The sequence below is a fragment of the Melanotaenia boesemani genome, chromosome 7 (assembly GCF_017639745.1).
Source record: "Melanotaenia boesemani isolate fMelBoe1 chromosome 7, fMelBoe1.pri, whole genome shotgun sequence".
Taxonomy (NCBI): domain Eukaryota; kingdom Metazoa; phylum Chordata; class Actinopteri; order Atheriniformes; family Melanotaeniidae; genus Melanotaenia; species Melanotaenia boesemani.
In genome coordinates this window covers 22,735,474-22,755,795 of record NC_055688.1, presented here as the reverse complement: position 1 = coordinate 22,755,795, position 20,322 = coordinate 22,735,474, and the positions used below count along the sequence as shown (strand labels likewise).

General features: G+C 38.6%; 1 protein-coding gene across 1 annotated transcript; it reads left to right on the top strand.

Moving 5' to 3' along the window:
• The first annotated feature begins 1,212 nt into the window (after positions 1 to 1,212).
• Positions 1,213 to 16,940, top strand: f8 (coagulation factor VIII, procoagulant component). The gene is given in 28 exon segments (XM_041991270.1): positions 1,213 to 1,385; positions 1,565 to 1,665; positions 1,781 to 1,903; positions 3,396 to 3,608; positions 4,564 to 4,746; positions 4,891 to 4,994; positions 6,232 to 6,352; positions 6,462 to 6,717; positions 6,805 to 6,970; positions 7,094 to 7,181; positions 7,564 to 7,775; positions 7,865 to 8,009; positions 8,135 to 8,344; positions 8,600 to 8,810; positions 8,812 to 9,448; positions 9,565 to 9,707; positions 10,509 to 10,674; positions 10,884 to 11,123; positions 11,243 to 11,471; positions 11,570 to 11,752; positions 11,871 to 11,987; positions 12,990 to 13,061; positions 13,263 to 13,348; positions 13,465 to 13,620; positions 13,839 to 13,983; positions 14,072 to 14,217; positions 15,822 to 16,004; positions 16,326 to 16,940. Coding segments are annotated over 28 exon segments (4,950 nt in total). The 5' UTR covers positions 1,213 to 1,227; the 3' UTR covers positions 16,482 to 16,940.
• The last annotated feature ends 3,382 nt before the right edge of the window (positions 16,941 to 20,322 follow it).

Here is a 20,322-nt window from a genome sequence, read left to right as displayed (position 1 = left end):
AACTCCCAGAAAGCCTCAGATCAGCTGAAACCCTCAGTTTATTTAAATCCAGGTCAAAAACCCAACTGTTCTCTGCTGCATTTCAATAGTTTTTATTTAGAAGTCAAAATCTACACTTAGTTCTTTTAAGCTGGAATCGTGTTTTAATATTGTTTTCACCACATTGGAATTTTATTTCTTGCATTTCATCTATTTTATTTTAGCATCTTCATTCTGTTTTTATTTCATTAAATGCATTTCTTTTAATCTTTGGTTTTTTAAATCACTTGTATTGCTTTCTGCACCCTGCTGAAATGTTTTATGTAAAGCACTTTGAATTGTCTTGTACATGAAATGTGCTATACAAATAAATTTCCCTTGCCTTGCCTTGCCTTGCCTTGCCTTGCCTTGATGTGAATCTCAAGGGTGTAGAGCTGATCCTTGCCATGGGTGTGGGACTGCTTACAGCCCCCAACCCCATCAGTAATCAACTGTAGATAGCCTTTATTCCCATAAATATTGTAAATTATTACTGGGACAATAAATTCATGAGTAGAAGCAGTCTTTTGCCTTCTTATTTAATAACAAAAGCAAATAATGTTACTGTAATACTTACTTATGTGCTGAGTGTGACAGTGATTATCGTTGTTATAGGAAATTAGTAAATTAACTTTAGTGCAGATATCAGCAGAGATCATCTTGAAAAGGTCATTTTAATGTCTTGTAGCCTTTTCTCATTCATAAACTTAATTGATTAATTTGTTTGGCAACACTTTACGATAGGGCCATAAAATTTGCTCTGAGTAACTAATGAAAAAAAACTAATGAGAATTGAGTCGGGGCCTAATTTTACTTTAATGATTACCTAAGTTTTGTATTCCAGTGAAATTTATTAAATGTAAAAACTTATGACCAGTTAATGATTACTTAATGGTCAGATAATCATAAAACGTTTAGAAATCTTAGCGGGAACTAACCGGTCATTACTTATTGAAAATTGTGAACTCATGAAATATTATTACATAAATAATTATTAATGATCGTTTCATCGTTGTTGTTTCTTGTGGCGTTTTTAAAAAAAGCCCCTCTTTAGTCATCAGTACCACCACGTACGCGCCGCCCACGTATTTCAGTTTTCCTCCACTTACTGTACTTGACCTCCCTCCACAGCCCTGCTTTTAAATATCGCAGCACACCAGAGGCGCAGCACAGCGTGGAAACTGTTTGGCACCAGGAGCGCACATCGGGATGAGAGCGACACTTCTACTACTGCTGCCGCTCCTCTGCTGCTCCGTCGGGGAGGCGCAGCAGCCCGGAGCTCTTCTCAGAGAGTATTACATTGCAGCTGTGGAGATCGGATGGGACTACATCTACCTAGACAATGCTGACCCAGCGTCCGACCAAAGGTGAACATGTCTCTGCAGGTCCAACAGCAGTTTTTGATAGACAACTTTGAGTTATTTTAAGCTAAATATGATCTAAATGAACACTAACAAGTTACTTGTAAAAACATACATGATTTGGCGGTGTTTTAAGAATCTCATGTCAGCTTTCTCATTATTAATCTTTCATTTAATCTTATCAGGGGGAACTCCAAAACTATTCCCCAAAAGTACATCAAGGCAGTTTATAGAGAGTACACAGACTCCACATACACTGTCCCCAAGCAAAGAGAAGCCTGGACAGGTAGGTATCCTCTTCAAAAACACAGAAACAACACAAAATATTGTATGTTAGACATTTTTAAGATTATAGATCATATGTTAACATTACTTAGAAAGAAAATTTGATGTGGTTGCAGGCATTCAAGGCCCAGTGATTGTCGCCCAGGCTGGTGACAGAGTGGTAGTCCACTTCAAAAACTTAGCGTCTCAGCCCTATAGTATCAGTCCTGTTGGGATCACCTACTGGAAACAGTCTGAAGGTAAGTGAACTGGATGCTGAGCCTGTGTGAATATTATTCAGCTGCATTGTGATCTCCTTAGTCAAACAGTTAAGAACCAGACTCAGGTTGTTCAGTTTTACTCATATAAAAGAATTGCTTAAAATTTCATACTTAGTGTATCTTAAACCTCAGTATGGTTTTGCCTGAACTGAATTATTTTAAGAGATTTAGAATTAGATAGATTTAAATTCTTTGTAAAGTAACTTTGTAAAAAATCACTTGTTTTTAAGTTAATGTTAGTAATTGATTTAGAAATCACCAAGGAACGAGGCTTAAAAAGTTGCCCCTCATTCTCCAGAAATTACTGAGAATAACGGTTATCATTATCTGGTGTGTGCAGATATTGTGGAGCTAGCTGGGACCTAACAGTCAAACTACCATTGCATTTGATGATAATTCCTCTTCCATAGAAAGCATTGACATGTGTCCTGCTGTCCCTTCCTGTAAGTGGCTCACGTCTTCCCGCTCTAGGGGCAGATTCCTGTAACTGAGCTTATTGTAATCTGAAAAGCTCCTCTTGTCCAGATTTCATGGGCAGATCTAATCACATCCATGTGTGGGTGAGGAAAAAGTTACTACCTGTGTCCACTTTTGTATGCATACATTTCAAATCTTTTAAACTGAATTCAGATATTAAAGCCTGAATGTCACAGAACCTTTAGCAGCTAAACCAAAGAAAAAGAGCAGTATCTGGAACTTCTTTAAGGACTTAAAGGCTGAAAGAGAAAGAAACTGACTCTAAATTAAAATCATGAGGACTGAGTCTATGTCAGGAGGCAAAAAATCTCTTTAATTTTTCTTGTGAAAAGCCCCTATAAAAAGACGAAACACAAATAACAAAAACACAAGTAACAACATTAAGACTGCAAAAATATCCCTTAAGGTTTTGGTATTAAACCAACGCAACACAGTGACTGCAGAAGCGTGCGCATAAGTGTGTGTGAGTGCAATGAACGGGAATGAGATGTGTTCAGTGATGAGTGTGATCATGCAAATGCAACCGTGCCTCCTTCAGGGATCAGAAGCTGTCAAAGAGGGCCCTAAAATAAAAATAAATAATTAAGTATCAGGGGAGTCTTAAATCCTCCATGAAACTTGGCAAAGCAAATTTTTTCAGTACAACAAGGCAGCCAGACCATCGTTCTGCAGTCATGATGCTGGACAAACCATTTGAAAACAGAAAACATTAACAAAAACAACACTATTGAGAGACATCACTTTCTGTGGAAATTAAAACAAAAAATGCTACTAATTTTAAATTAGTCTATTTATTTATTATGTTTCCTGTAAAAGTCGCAAGAACCATCTCCTTAGCAGTACAACTGTAATTTTTTTCTCTCAGGAAGTATTACACCAAACCACAAATTTTATTTACAGTGCCAGGTGCCAGATGTTTTTTCACTTTCAGCTCCTTTGGCTGCTGAACTAATTTAGTACAACAGTTAAATCACTATGTGTCTTTTTCTTCCAGGAGTTGGATATGAGGACTCCACTGCAGGTCATGAGAAAGAGGATGACGCTGTGTCTCCTGGAGGATATTATGAGTATGTGTGGGACATTAGCCCTAAAGATGGCCCCACCCCCAGCGATCCTGACTGCCTTACTTACTCATACTCATCCCACGTGGATACAGTTCGAGACATGAACTCAGGACTCATCGGTGCCCTGCTCATCTGTAAATCAAGTCAGTGAGCTGCAGTTAAATCATCTTTTTTTATTATTAATTACATTTGATACACAGAAAACACAACAAAGCGCAAAATATAGAGGAGAATGTCCTTAAATTTCATGCGGCTTTAGCTATTAATAAATGACTAGAAGAGTCTTACCTATGTGTAAATATCTATAATCTTGTTCCAGGTTAGAAATAAATAAAACTAAATGCATTCATTGCTCAAATTAAGCCTTTATATAGAAAACACACAGAAAGGAAGAGGCCATAAATCATGCAATCTGGCCTCTACAGTATATCAAGTCATCTAGCAGTAGGCCTACCATTGCAGCACATTAAGCTTCACATTTCATCTAATGCTCATATCTATTACATCAAAAGTGAAAGAATTACCTGTTGAGCAAGTCTTGTTAAGCTATATAATATAATAATACTTGAAAATGTATAAAATTTAATTTAACTTAACACTTTAAATGTGAATGTTTGAGAGATGCTGGAGGAAAAGTCATTGTAGTCAGTGGGAGTGATTGTCTAGCCACCATCTACTGTTGTCTTTGGTGGGACACGGACAACTGGCATTAAGTCCCGTGTGTTAAGGTCAGATCAGCACCTGTAGAAAAACTTAGAGAAAGCTGCTATTTTTTTGTTGGAAAAAGGTTTTAAAACCACATTCTGAAGCTCTGAAACTTACAGCAGCTACATCCCATTGACAAAAAGAGGCACAAAATGGTTCAGTTTTAACCAGTCTACATGGAAACTAGCATCTCACCCACATTCCCACTGGCCAGCCATCCAGTCAGAAGTAATGTGTGGTACCAGCAAACTCTTTGGGTAATGGGTATTTCTTCAGTAACCAAGCTCATTTTGTTGTACAGACCAGCACAGTAACCTAGAGACTAACCAAAATGCATTGGTTGAATGAATCACACGTTACCACATTACATACATTTTGTGTGTCTTCCTCCAGCTGCCTTCACAGACGATGGCCAAAGAACACACCAGGCATTTGTCCTACTTTTTGCTGTGTTTGATGAGACTAAAAGCTGGTATGGAGAGGTGGGAGAGAGAATAAGCAGAGAGAAGTTCAAGAAGAGCAATGGCAGGAAGCAATACCACACCATCAATGGCTATGTCAACTCTACATTACCCGGTAAAGAAGCAGTCTGGCTCAGCCAGACAGTTTGTTCCATGCTGTAATGTTAAGTGCTTCTAACACTGTTCCCCTGTGTATCAGTTACTGCATTGTATCACAGGAATTTGGCCCCATTTTCCTTTTCTCTCTGTGTTTGTGTAGGTTTGACAGTCTGTCAGGGCCGTGATTCTGTGTTTTGGCATATGATTGGGATGGGCACAGCTCCAGAAATCCACTCTATTCGGTTCCAGGATCACTCTTTACAGGTAAGCCAAGGTTTCAGAGAAAAATACAATCACAGCAAATAGATTTCAAGCTCATGTTCCAAGTAGTGTTTTACTGGTAGGCACTGGCAAACACTTCATCCCTGTGCCTCACCAAATAAATCCTCATACTGATACAACACAATATGATGAGAAAAGCAAAACACTCACATCTTAAAATGCTCCAATGAATGTGCTTCTCTGTGATTATTTCTGCCTGATATATATGATTTCAATCAGGATAGACATGCACAAAGAGAAACACCACACTGCTTATAAGAGCTTTTCAAAGAAATTCTGTGATCACATGAAAAAGGGGCAATGGCTTTTAAAAAAACGTGATGGAGGTTTCTAATTTTTCTATTGTCTAGGGTTGCAAATCATTCAGTATCTAAAACTAAGTGAAAACAGTGCTTACATGAGATATCACACCTTGAATTTGAGATATGTTATTGTTTGTTTGATACCTTTAAAAATATTGCATGTTCATTACCACGAAATATCTCTTTATGTTTAATGTACTCTTGCCAAAGAGCATGAAGATCATAATCAGCGTGGTTTTTGGCTTTGTGCACTGGGTACAGAGATTTCTCTGTAAATGTTTAATGATATTTAAAAATAAAAAAAAAGACAAAAATTCTAATTTGTTACTTTTTTTTAAGCTAAACAACATTATTAAATCATTATTCTTGATTTGTTTGGGACAATGATCCTTCACAGAATGATGAAGCCCTCCACAGTCTTGAAACACTGACATGATTTATCAGTATTGATAGAATAAAATATTAACAATTAAAATGATGCACTTTTTCAATATTGGGATTGATATCAGCTGATGAATTTAAAACATTAGCTGCAAAGTTGTGGGGGGTTTTTGGACAATATTAACAGTTTTCCTGCTTCCTGTTTTGGGTAAGAATCAAAAACAAAAGACAGCAAATTTATGGTAATATTCTTTTTTCAAGCTTTTTATTGACATTGCAACATCAATATGATGCCTGCTTTTGACCACAATAATTGCAGAGCAAAAATCTGATGTTGTCAGACGTTCCTTTTTTACCCAGTCATATTACTAGACTATTGCAAAAATAACATTCGCTTCTTTTCCATCTCACCATCTTTTTTTGGAGTATGTTTGTGGCATTAAGTTTAAAATTCGTACAATTAGCAATCTAACCTACATATGACAGATATGAAGTGTATATAATTTTTAATAGCATTGGATGTTGTTGTTTTCCAGGTGTTGACCCATCGTAAAGTCACTGTGGAGGTGACCCCCATGACATTTGTCACTGCAGAAATGAAACCCACAACTACAGGTCACTTCCTCATCAATTGTCAGATACATGCTCACCGCTATGGTAAGAAACACCCAAGTAGTCTATCTATGCCACTTAAATTTGTTTTACTAATCAGATTAATTTAATCTCTGAGTTGAAAGTTGACTAACGTGCCAATTGCTTTGATTAGACGGCATGAATGCTCTGTTCACTGTGGAGAAATGCCCTGATCCACTACCTGACCTGCACAAGGTCAAACACAAGGAAAGTGTGGAGGAGGATAATGGAGATTATGATTATATCTTCAACACTGTAAATCTACAACCCAAGAAGCCACAGTTTCAAGCCAGAGCCAGCAGAGGACAACAGTCAAAAACATGGACACATTTCATTGCTGCTGAGGAGGTGACATGGAACTATGCTCCTCATCTGAAACCCACAGACAGGTAGAGAAAAGCAGGGATGAAAGGCATCAAGAAGAACTAATGGTGAAGTGATGAACTTATTGTTTTATTTCCCCTTTCCTTCACCAGTGAGTTGCAGTCTAGATATCTGCCGGCCACACCCCATCACCTCGGCTATAAGTATAAAAAGGTTGTGTATGTGGAATACACAGATGCCTCTTTCACTCGGAGGAAAAACCCAGAAAACACATTGTTGGGTCCTTTATTAAAGGGAAAAGTCAATGATCAGATACACGTAAGTTATTTTCTAGAGGGTGTGAGATTTGACTCAGTTTGCATGAACCAAAATACGTTTTCACAATTGTAAGAAGAAAGAAGTGGAGCACAGGACTGACCCTTTGGTTTGAATTCTTTCCAGATCATCTTTAGAAACATGGCCAGTCACCCTTTTAATATCTACCCCAATGGCCTTACCAAGATCTCTCCACTTCAGAAATCCACCAACGGTAAGCTTGAGCATGAACAAACTAATAAAGGAACATGTTGTCCAAAAATATCCAGAATCTTTAGGAGTACAATGCACTGATAAAGCAATGAAGCAGCAATGAAACTACGTAGAAGTGCATCAGCTGTAGTCAAGCACATGCGGCACCTGCCTGCAGGATTGTGCTTAGTTGTGGTAACTATTAGTCAGGCTTTAAAATAATCCCATTTATTTCCAAAGGAAATTCCTTAAATACAAATATTTTGAAATGACACACAAAATGAAATTTCAGTGTAATGATATTAAATTAAGAGCTTTAACTACATTTGATTAATTCCTGTCTTCACACACTGATACTAATAGATAAATGTCTTCGTGTTTATTTTCACTGACACCCAAAATAGAGAATGATTTGCGCTCAGTGGGAGTTCCCCCCAATGAGACCTTTGGCTACATTTGGAGGCTGACAACAAATGATGGGCCCCTGGAAGAAGACCCCCAGTGTCTGACCCAGCTATATCAGAGCACCGTCTCCCCAGAGAGAGACTTGGCCTCTGGGCTGGTGGGCACCCTGCTTGTCTGCAAGTACAATGCCTTCGATACCAGGGGAAAGCTGGTGAGATGAATGTTCTCTTGTTTGAGTTTCAAATATATGACAGTATTTAATGTGTGTTTTTTTTTAATTGAATCTCTTTTTCCGTGCAGTTGGGACCCGATGAGAAGCTGAACCTGATATTTGCTGTGTTTGATGAGAACAGAAGTTGGTATTTCAAGGAAAACATGCAGCGATCCAGCCAAAGATCCATGGACCCCACAGACCCTAAATTCTATGAGTCAAATGTCATTTACAGTGAGTTACACTTTCTAATGTTCATGAGGGGAACAGTAACTACTACATAACATCTCAAAAATGTTCTCCTCATTCGAAGTCAAACAAAAAAAAAATCCTCTCTTCGAATGTTCCTCCTCCTTCAGGTATAAATGGCATCATGTTCAGTGGCCGTCGGTTTGTTATGTGTCAGACTGATGTCTCCTTCTGGCATGTGGCTAATGTGGGGACCCAGAGTGACTTCCTCTCTGTCTATTTCACTGGAAACTTGTTTCAGTACCAAGGTCTCTACCAGTCTATCCTCACACTCTACCCAATGACTGCCATAACTGTCCCAATGGAGACCGAACTGATTGGTGAGGTCACAGAGTCACATTTCCACACCATTTTCTTAACAAATGGGATGTTTGGTGTTTGAAGGGCACAAAAAAATTCATTGGTAAATTGTTGACAGCTAAGTTTTAGGTAAATGTGCATATAGTTTTTGCAGTGCCACACATTTATGTTAACTGCATATGTTACTCTTCACAACTATGAATTGCCATGTGACTCTCATAGGTACATGCTGGCTTTCCACTGAAGTCATACTGAATCCCTACTTTATTTTTCAGGTGAGTGGGAGATTAGTGCCTTTGACAGTAGCCTCAAGAGCCGGGGGATGAGTATCCGTTACACTGTTCGTCACTGCAACAATGGAGACTTCCCATTGGTTGATCATGATGTGGATGAAGATATCTCAGACTACTATGACGAAATTTTTGTCCAGCCAAGAGGCATGAGACCTCAAAATGGCACCGTTTTGGTTAGAGTGTGCAAAAAAACCACTCGACAACAGCACTTCTAGTGAAAATTTCCAGAATGTCAAAACTGAAGTTAATGATGCACCATGTCAGCTAAGGAGAGTTCCAGTGGCATCACTGGGAAGAGGGAAACCTCCCTCAGAGGAAGGAGTTCCTGAGGATGTCCTGGCAAATATAGATAGAGATGTGGACTTGACTGCTCCTCAGAATCAGACTGAACACAGGAACAACAGAGGTAGCAGACGAAGAAGACAAGTAAGTGGGAACTGGACAAAGAAAGGCACAAAGTTTGGAGTATTAGAACATCAAAGAACAACAATAGATCCTGTTGGAGGACATGTGGGAAACATGACTGACACTGATGCAGAGGTACAGACTGAAGTGAGAAGTGAAGTGCTAAGCAAAACAAACAGCACGATAGCACAGCTCAAAGACAACAATAACAACTCACTGGGCAGCAAAACGCAGATGAGCAACAAGCAACAAACTGCAGACCCAAGCTCTTCAAAGGTCATGGATTATGACTTGGTACCACACAACTCCCTTTTTTCTGAACGAGAGAGGCTCACAGACGATGTGCTGGATCTAGAATACAACTTCACAGACGCAAACACAACTAATGTTAATTTGTCCTTCGAGTATGATGACGATAGTTATGAGGTACTGTTGTCTGTGTATGTATGGTTGTGTGTTGGGGGGGGATTATTAAGTAGAACTTCAAATACCACAAATTTAATCTCCCCTGTACCAGAATTAAAGCTAAACTTTATCTACAGATAAACAGTAAACCAGACATGTTTGGGCCAAGCTTCGTGGACCCACGGTCTGGAGAAATCAGACCTCGTCACTACTACATTGCTGCAGAGGAGATCATCTGGAATTATGGAATCAGAATGCCACAGCAACTCATTAAACCCAGGTAGGAATAATACTTCCTCCCAGTTTTCATGCATCAAGGTATTGTAAGATATTTGGGTAAAAATCCTGGTTGCACGTCTGAGTTGGAAAATCCACCAACTAACTATGAATGAATTAGAAAAGAGCAGGCCACTGAGTTCAGGTTTGTGTCCCCACTCCTTCTCAGTTTAAAGAATCAGAACGATTCCTGATGTGCAAGCTAAAGCTAAACGTTTTTCAGAAGGGTGGCATGAAAAAGCAAATTATTCACCATCTAAAACATCTCAAACCTCCATAAGATTGCATTAAAGCTCAAGCAAGAGCTACATTGTATATTGTTACACAATGCCACTTCTGCATCATAGTGAAACAGAGAATATCTGGGTTAACATGGTCATGTATCCACGTGGTTGGGCCATATTGCAAAAGACAGTGGACTCTGCTACAACAATGTTTTCATAACATTCAGTTGAGGAGATACAGTGACAAAGCAAAACAGTCTAATGGAGAAGTGGTCTGGTGTAGAAATAATAAAAGGCCTGCAGATTTGACCTGGAAAACTTTATAAATTTTAGCTATAAGTTGTTTTAGAAGGTAAAAAAACAAAAGTGCTTTTCTCATACCCCCCTCAGAGTTGCGTTTACTTTAGCTCCTCTTTTTTTTTTGTGGAGGGGGCCTTTCACCTCTGCCCATTCAGTTACAAATCCATGTTGAATTTCAATAACCACAATTTTGTGTGCCACTTTTTGTAAAAAGTGAAATGTGGATCTCATAATGTAGTCTGGGTGAACAGCCGTGTTTTTAATTAACTAATTTCTTTTAGTGAAGTGCGTCGGGGCATGAGGAAGTTCCTCCCTGAGTATAAGAAGGTTGTTTTTCGAGCTTATATGGATAAAGACTTCGTGCATCCTGTGGCCAGAGGAGAGCTTCAGGAACATTTGGGAATCGTGGGACCTTTTATCCGAACAGAGATTAATGACCTTCTCACTGTAAGTGTTTCTGTTCTTTTAATTATAATAATAATTTCTTGGGTAGTAACTATTTCCACTTTGATGAGGTCCGCTTAACTCCGTATTCTTCTGGAAATATTTTTGGTGACATGATAATCAAAACCTTCCCTTTGATTACATTTTTTTTTCTTCTGTAAGAAAATTCTCTTAGCCTTTGCATTTTTGTTTTTCTTTTTTTTTTTTTTTAGGTGATCTTTAAAAATAATGCAAACAGACCTTACTCCTTTCATCTCCATGGAGTCTATGACCTAAGTCAGGGGGCTGGCATCTCACAAATCAGTTCCTCTTCTGCTCCTCCCGGGATTCCTGGAGAGCCTGTGCCTCCTGGGGAAGCTCGAACTTACAACTGGAGAATAAGCCAGAAACAGGGTCCCACTGATTCTGAATTTGACTGCAAGACGGGAGCTTACTACTCCACTGTAGACAAGGTCAGTACTCTAATGTAGACATACAGCTTTTATATTCATTCAACAAAAATTTTCACCATAAACCATGTTTGTGATTCATTAATATGGAGAATTTTTTTTTTTTTTAAACAATGTTGTAGGAGAGGGACCTTCACTCTGGTCTGATTGGTCCACTGGTGATCTGTAAGCCTGGTACCCTGCAAACACATTACAACAAGCAGCCAGACATCCAGGAATTCACCCTCCTCTTCCACACCTTTGATGAAACTAAAAGCTGGTACATGGAGGAGAACCTGCAGCGATACTGTGCTCCACCCTGTCAGGCCAACACTGGGGATCCCTGGTACCACACCAGTAATAAGTTTTCAGGTGGCTGAGCGCTCGCGTCATGTTTGCTGCTGATGATAATGTCTTCATTCCTTGTTCATCCTTGTTTTCTCAAAAATAACACCAATGTTTTTCTTCAGCAATTAATGGTTATGTGGCAGAGACTCTTCCTGGTTTGATGGTTGCCCAGCACCAGCTAGTGAGGTGGCACCTTTTGAATGTGGGAGGTGACAAAGAGTATCACGCCGTGCACTTTCATGGACTACCTTTCACTGTTCACACAAAGCAAGAACACCGTATGGGTGTCTTCAACCTCTTTCCTGGTAAAAATGAAAATACAAACACATTTAAAATGAACATTTTGTATTATTTTTCATTGATGTGTAATATAATTCATGCATCATGCATTACATTTCCCTTGTTACCTACTCATTTCTCTAGGTGTTTTTGGAACGGTGGAGATGAACCCCCCCACCGTTGGCACATGGTTGGTGGAGTGCAGCATAGGAGACTATCAGCTGGCTGGCATGAGAGCTAAGCTGTTGGTCTATAATCCACGTAGGTGCCCATGTCCCATATGTGATATTGTTTATAATCTCACTTGAACTATAATGTAATAGATTATCAGACATAAAACTGTGGTTCATGTGTTTGGACGTGAGAGGGTTTGGGGCATTTAGACCCAAACTTGTCTGCCACATGACACATTAAAGACACACAATCTAGTATGTTTTAAGCTTTTGTGGCTCTTTCTTTGTCTGCTTGCTGTAATTTTGTCTCTGCATTGGTTTTGTATCTGTCTGCATCAGTTATGCTCCTTCTTTTAGCTTGTCTGGGTGTGTTTGTTGTTGTCATCCTTTGTTTGTTTTTCATCCCTTAGTTGTCATTTTGCATCTGGCAGTTGTACTTTTGTGTCTCTTAAAATCTGTTTTCTTTCTAGTGTTTCTTTTTCTAACTTCAGGCTGTTTTGTTCATATTGGGTACACTTTTAGCCTGTTTGCAGGTTGTTGTAGTCAGTATGTGGGCCTGTTTGGATAGTTTGCTTTATTCTGGTTGTTTTAAAATAATTTTGTGTACTCTACTTCTCTTTACATCTGTTTGCATCTGTTGGACCTTTTTGCATCTATCTTTTGGTCACAATTTTATGTATCCAGACAGTCGACTAAATTGTGCTTTCACTGGATTTGCATTTAGTTATTTTATATACCATTACACTTGATTTATCTCTGTCTGTCTGTGGTATGTTTGCATCTCTTACTGGTACACTGAGTCTTGCTGGTTTCTCTCTCTGTGTCTTTTCCAACACTGTCCACACTATGAAGATTTGAGTTGATGTAATTCTCACTTTGCTTAGTAAAATATATGCAGATGCAAATGCAGTTACAGAAGATCAAAGAAAAAAAACAGTTAATTCATAAGATTATACACTGTACACACTGGCTAAAGTATATAGAAATAGTATTAATAAATAATAAATATATTTTATTTTCATTGCATATACCTACATGTACAAATTTGAGATGCTTTACTGATCTTGCATTTTAATGTATTGACCTACAGAGTGTGTCTTACCTCTGGGAATGAAATCTGAAAGGATCGATGATTCACAAATCACAGCATCGGATCATATTGGTAAGACCGTGGGTTTGGGAGGTTTTGTTTGTTTTCAATACACACTAAGAAAATTCTTAGTACCAGCCACTATAAGGAGAAGGGTTTACTACAAATACTCAGTCTACTTAAGCTCTAATACTCATCTTAATGAAATATTAAAGTAAAAAAAATGACCCACAGTGAGACGGATTATGCTCATGTTTGCATTTCTGCATCCAGATAACTGGACGCCAAGGCTGGCGAGGCTGGAGCAGTCCGGTTACATAAACGCCTGGATGGGCAGCAGCAAGAAATCCTGGTTACAGGTTAGACATGGAGCTGTGTATGCTGCAGTGTGTCTTAATGTTCCTGTTGCAACCACATTGTTGTCAAAATGCAATATATTATTTCCTGTTTTAAAAAAGTGTATCCGTGTATTCAGGTTGATCTTCAGAGGCCTACCCTGCTGCATGGTGTGCAGACACAGGGAGTGAGGTCAATGTTCAAGGACCACTACATCACACTCTTTACCATCTCATACAGCCTAGACCAACAGACTTGGACCTTTTACAAAGGAAACAGCACCAGGAACACCATGGTATTTCCTACTTATATAGTGGGTTATCATTTGGTACCGAAATTGATTCTTCTTTAAATTGCTTTTTGCAGCAAAGCAGAGGTTGAACGTGAAACACAAGCAGCCAACACTTCTAGTTAAATCAGTTGCAATGAAATGAAAATCAATCCAAAATGTGCCATAATGACCAACCTTATCCTTTAAGTCTGAGTTATAGTATTTGTCTGGCTGTGTTTTAGCTATTTCATGGGAACCTGGACAGCTCCAAGGTGAAAGACAACAGCTTCTCTCCACCATTTGTGGCTCGGTACGTCAGGATTCACCCATCCAACTATATGAAAAAACCTGCTCTCCGAATGGAGCTGCTGGGATGCGATCTTAACAGTGAGTAGCCCTAACAGTGGCAAAATTGTATTTTAGCATGTGAAGGTGTGAAGAATGACTCAGCTTTAATGTTTGCATGTGTGACCAGGCTGTTCTATGCCTCTTGGAGTCCAGAAGAAGCTTCCTGATGACAGCTTTAGTTCCTCGTCATTTCATTCATCTCTGTTGTGGAGTTGGAAACCCAACCTTGCCCGCCTTCACCAGAGTGGCAGCGCCAATGCCTGGAGGCCACAGGTGCGCTCAGACTTAGTTGTACATGCAACTTAAACAAATCTCACCCCCGTAATACATCAGAAAGGAGGATTTTCAAAAACTGCAGCAAAACCACACTTGATATCCATAATAAGTTGCATCAAATGAACCACTTGGTAGCCAGTGGATCGTGGTTATAAAGAATGAATTAAGATAATGTGATAGTGGAAATATTCATCATTATTTATTGCTAGTTTTGTTTCAATTCATGCTTGAGCACAACCACAGTGTGATAAGAACCAGCTATGCAAACAATAAGATTAATTAACCTTTTGGTCTTTATCTTTTTGTGCTCTTATCGTGCTTGGCTGGAGTTGCTCCTTTCCTCCTCTTCACTTTATCATTTTCACCCCCTGCAGCCCTGAACTGTAGAGGTGTGATTTGTCCTGCTGGCAAACTGTTGAGCTGCTATTAAAGACTGCACACACACTTGTGAATCCTTCACAAAGGTCACAGGGATACACACTGCCCTTTTGAAATATAAAAAAGTTACACACTAATGTTTTGTTTGAAAACCTTTAGCTTTGATTATGGAACACGGTACCAGTCAAACGTTTGGACACATTTTCCTATTAAATCTAGTATACTGAGACTTCAGATTCAACTTGGACTTACACTCAACAGACTTGAGACTCAAATCAGATTCATGATTTTGATACTCACAGACAATCTTTTATTTGATGATCTTTTCTTTGTCTGACCACTTTGCCTGCTGTCATTCCCCAGACATAACATTGTAGTAAGTTAACATCACACAAACACAACCAATAAAATAAATCATTAAATCAATCAATAAAAATAATGGCAGCCCTGGCGAGTACCAGTACATCTGCTGCTCCTGCTCCTGCACCTTTCTTTGTAATTTTCTGGTATAAATTTTTTTATAAAGGGACAAATAAAAGGCCAGCACACTGCAACAACTGCAACCTGAAAATACAGTAGGCTGGATCCAACTTCATCCACCTTAGAACACATGTGGAGAGCTTAGTGACTGTAATTTGGAGGTTTAATATTACTGTCTATGTTAGCAACAAACTTAGTGCCACATAAGTAAATATTAGCTTATTACTACGTTTTGTATGGAAACAATGTTTATTCCATCAAACTCGCATTCACTGAATATTTTCAGAAGAAGAATCAGTAAGTCGTTTTGAGAAATTGCGAACTTTGCCAGGACCCAGTAACATTAAAATGGGGCCAATAAAGCATCAGACCCACAATAAACAATTAGAAAAATAGGTTACAGCTGTTGCTGCTTTAGTAATGTTAACTTATTTATTGGACCTGTAAGTATTGGATCTGAACAAATTCAAATAGTGAGTTTTGGGTGTTTTTTTGTTTTGGTTTTTTTTTTGGTAAAAGTTTATAAAGTTTGTAATATCTGCACTTATCCCACAGATTTTTCTGATGCACTAGTCCAGGTTTTACCAACTCTGAACCTCTCGGGCTGCTGTCCTACAGGTTTTAGACATTTCCCTGCTGCAGCCCTCTTGATTCAAATGAGATGGTCCCCCCACAGCATTTTGTCATGTTCTGCATCAGCTTCCTGAAACATGCTTTAAAAAAAATTTTCCTTTTCACCTCAGAACAACAACCCCCACGAGTGGCTGCAGATTGACTTGGAGAAAGTCAGGCGTGTCACAGGTGTGATCACCCAAGGAGCGAAATCACTGGGGACCAAGATGATGGTTACAGAGTTCTCAGTCACCTTCAGTCAGGATGGACATTCCTGGAGCAGTGTGTTAGAGGAGAGCTCCCAAAGAGAAAAGGTACACACAAAAAGCACAAATTATTTTCCATTTCACTCAGAAGTGTTAGTCCTTCCAAGAAGTCTCATAAACCAGCTGTTTCATTGGTTTCCTTCGTAAAATTAGTGATTTCTACCACTCTAGTAAAAAGGTAAAGCAGACTGTTTTTGTATATTTGTGAGTAAAAGAATTTGAAATGTCAGTCTTTGACCTATATCTGGAAGTCATACTTTACTTGATCTCTAAATTGTGACTTTAGTTGTATGTGTTGATAAAAAAAGTGTTTGATATTCTCACAATTTATTCACTGTTTATTTGTCTGCTCCTCTTTTCCATCCTAAGATCTTTCCAGGAAACAATGATCCAGATGAGGAAGCTCTTGCTGTTTTTGATCCTCCTTTATTCGGCCGCTTTGTTCGCATCCACCCGCGGGGTTGGATCAATGACATCGCTCTCCGCCTGGAGATTATGGGCTGTGACACTCAGCCGGGAGTCTGACACCACTGGATGCTTCCAGCAGCATTTTAGTAGTTTTCTTCTGAAGTTTGACAGTAAATGGGAAGAAGGAAAGAAGAGAAATTGCTATGTAGAGCACTTAAGTGTATATAAACTATCTGAACTATTTCTTCTGTAGCCACAACTTTGTTTACATTTGTTTTTACCATAGATCACTTCATCACTGTTGATAAACCTGCTGTTGGGAAATTATTCTTATCTTATGAAGGGTATAGTATAAAAAAAATTGATATTCAAAGCAATATAATATATGAATGTGGAAGAGTACTTAACTTTGCAGCACACAGCTGTGCAAAGAGCAGAGCAAACCTTTTGAATGTAAGTGTGAATATTTCAGCCTCAGAAGGATGTAAACTGTTTGACTCCTTGTTTATAACTGGAAAAGTTTATTTTTGTGCTGTATTTTAATTCTTATAAACTAAAAATCTGAGTCTTGGTGAATGTTTTGTTTTGTTTTTTCTTCTCTGTAATGCCTTGAAGCATTGGTAAACACAGAAACACATTCCCAAAATTTTCCCCTCCCTCAATTTCCCCCTCTTTCCAGAAAATTTTCTTGTTTCTTTCCATGTGTCTTAAGGCCAGAACTTTTCTTATCCTCCCCCACCAGGCCCTCCTGGCAGAAACAATGAACACTTGAGCTCCAGCATTGTTCTGTTAAGTTAAAATATGCCGTTTGTTAGGCAGAGGAAAAACAAGTTGGTTCACAGACATAGTGACTGAGAGGAAAATGGTAAGATTAACAAGGTACATCCATGCCTCTATTGAAGCACTATGTTTTGAGTGTTGATATTTATGTGTTGTACCGAGCGACCTTTATCGCCTTATTATCAGCCAGGAAGTTTCCAGGCGAGGAGAAGTGGGGACTGTGTTTTGCTTGAAGGGGAGATGCAGGATAGGACATGCATTGGCAAAGATGTGGCAGCAGCACACTTTGTCTGGCTGTCACACTTTATCTCTGAAAAACAATAACATACCATCTGTAATCTAAAAAAAAAAACAGAGCACCTGTATTTATTCTCCTGCTGGATGAGGGTTAAAACACATGACAGAAAGCAGATGAAACTGGAAAGCAGGGGCTGTGGCCTGCTAGCCCAGGTACAATCACCTTTCCAGTAGCTGGGACTGAGCTCTTAACATGTGAAAGCAGCAGCATACATACAAATACAGGTCTGTCACAGATATCTTCTTCATGGCAGCTCTAGGTCTCAGATCTTTCTCAGGGTCATTTTCCAGCACAGAAAACCACATCTTTTTCATTACTGCGGTCAGTCAAGCAGCAAAATTAGCCCATTGTAGTCAAATGCCAATCAGTTTTGACCGTTACACAATTCAGAGTCGGGGGTTATTTAATGTTTTTAAACAATCTATAGACTACACCTTACTCAAGGAATGAGCCAGTGTTGTACACAACAGACAGCACAAAGCCGAATTGTGTCTTTAGGCACTTTGTTACCACCAAGTTGTTGCAAAGATAAATAATTTGTCACCTTTGCTTTAACCGCATTAAGGATTTAAGGATTTTTGTTATTTGCCTATATCAGATAAATAGTATCTGAATGTGATATCCTTAGGAAACAGGGGAAAAAATCCAGTGAAGACCTGAAACAGGACCCAGATGCATCTGGCCTTTCACCTGATCCATCTGCTCACTGAAGCCTCATCAGACATGGTCTCCATGTACATGCTGCTTTTTTAAGGAAAAGACACAGAGTGTTTGGATATTGCGACATGATAAATGACACAATAATTAGACTAAAAATCAGCAGCGCAGGTCTTATAGCTTGATGGATCCACCACAGAGCCTCAATATTACTGAAAGCTCTTGGCGGAGGACTGCAGGACAGAACAAAAACAGAACACATCAAACAAAGGCTTTGAAATGTCCTTCAAAAAGTCAAAAGAGCTTTTCCTGAAGACTGCTTAAGTAAATTACAAGAAAACCTGTTCGGTTGTGTTCAGGTTGTGTTGAAGAATAAAGGTAGTTGCACCAGAACTTTGATTTTCAAGCTCATAATAATGGTATAAACTCAGGTTTGTCCTCAGTCTGCATGTCTATTTTGTCTTCATCCTGCACCTATTTCCTGTTAGCTTGGCAATATATACAGAAATTAAGAGTGGTTTCACACCTGCAGAATTCTGTTCTAGCTCAAACAACACTGGAGGGTTTGTGGCTTTGTCTGACCCAACCAGCAGTATAGGTGTTTTCTAAAAATTTAATAGGGTGTATATTACAAATGTATGATTTCTCTTACACGGCCAAGATTGTTTTTTTAATAAATGGGTTTTAATTCAGGAACAGAAAGCATGAAAATCATACTTTCTTCTTAAATAATACAGTTTCTTTCTAAATAATACTCATTTCCTTGACAGGAAATAGAACTAAACCCCTTTCTGTGGAAGTCAAGTACATAGTTTTGACATTCAAAGACAAAAGGAAACATGCAATCCACCCACAAGTCCCCCTAAAATGTTTTCATGCAGCTTCCTCTGTTCTTCGCCTTTTAATGCCGCTATATCAGCACAAAACAGAAAATACTGCTGAGGTTTTAAACTTCACAACCTGGAAAAAGAAAAACTCTGATGACTGACAGTCTAACAAATGCAAACTAACTTAAAATATGATCAACCTGTGATGTAATAAGATGTAGTTTAAGGGTCACAGCAGATGATTGTCACATTTTTCTTTGTCACACCAGTTTATATCACTTTGCTTCTCTGTGAGCTGGTTCTTATAAATGACCAGGAAAGAAAACAGTTTGACACAAGAGGAAAAAAATAACCAGAATTTTATCATCATGCCTTACATCACTTCCTTTCTGGATAGTGAGGCTGCTGAGAACCTGCAGAGGGAAAAGAAAGCAGAAGTTCTCTTTTTTTTTTCTTTTTTTCTTCTCTTCGTGGTGATAGTTTCACCAGTTTAAGGTGACCACACTGTCTATGTGCATGTGTGCAACTGTGCTTATAGTATTTGTTGAAAATCATTAGTTGGACCTTTAACTTTTACATCGGCATGTTATGTAAAGAAAAAGCAACATTTTAGTCACTGACAAGATTCAAGTACTCATTCTCTGAACTGATTCGAGTTCCTGGTCAGGTGAATCATGAACAGTTTTACGCTCAAGAACTGCTTTCTGGAGCTTACTTCTCAGTAGCTGAAAGCAGGCAGTGTGTTAGTTTCTAAAAATTTCCACTGTGATGACATCAGTTTATGTAAAAAAAAAATCCTGAAAGTAGAAACATGTCATAACAGCTCTGCTGCTCGTCATCAAACTTTACAGAACAATGAAATTTTTAGAAGTTCTGTGGAATATGAGGATTATTTCATTAATTATATATTAATTATGTATATTGTGATGTATTTGCAAAAAAGTAAATCAAATAAATAAATGAATAAGTATTACTATCATATACAGACTCAATTTATTCAGATTTTTGTGTTTTATGGGATTTTGGCTGCATTTACAGTTAAAGATGTGCTGGGACATTTGACTCGCTTTAATCAGAAGGCTATTTAATTGAATGATTAATAAATTCATTCACTGAATTACTGAATCATTACTCAAGTTCATCAAAACAAAGTGTGAGAAACTTTTGTATATAGGAGTCAACCAGTTCCTCAGTTCATGATAAACCAGGGATCTCAAACTCTGGTCCACAAGGGCTGCTGTCCTGCAAGTTTTCGATGTTTCCATGTTTCAACAGACTTAACTCAAATTACTGTATCATTGTGCAGAAATTGACACGAAGCTGTTGGATCCACTTCATTTTAATATTGAAGCATGTAGGACTGGATTTTAAGATCATTGAGTTAAAGTAAACATTA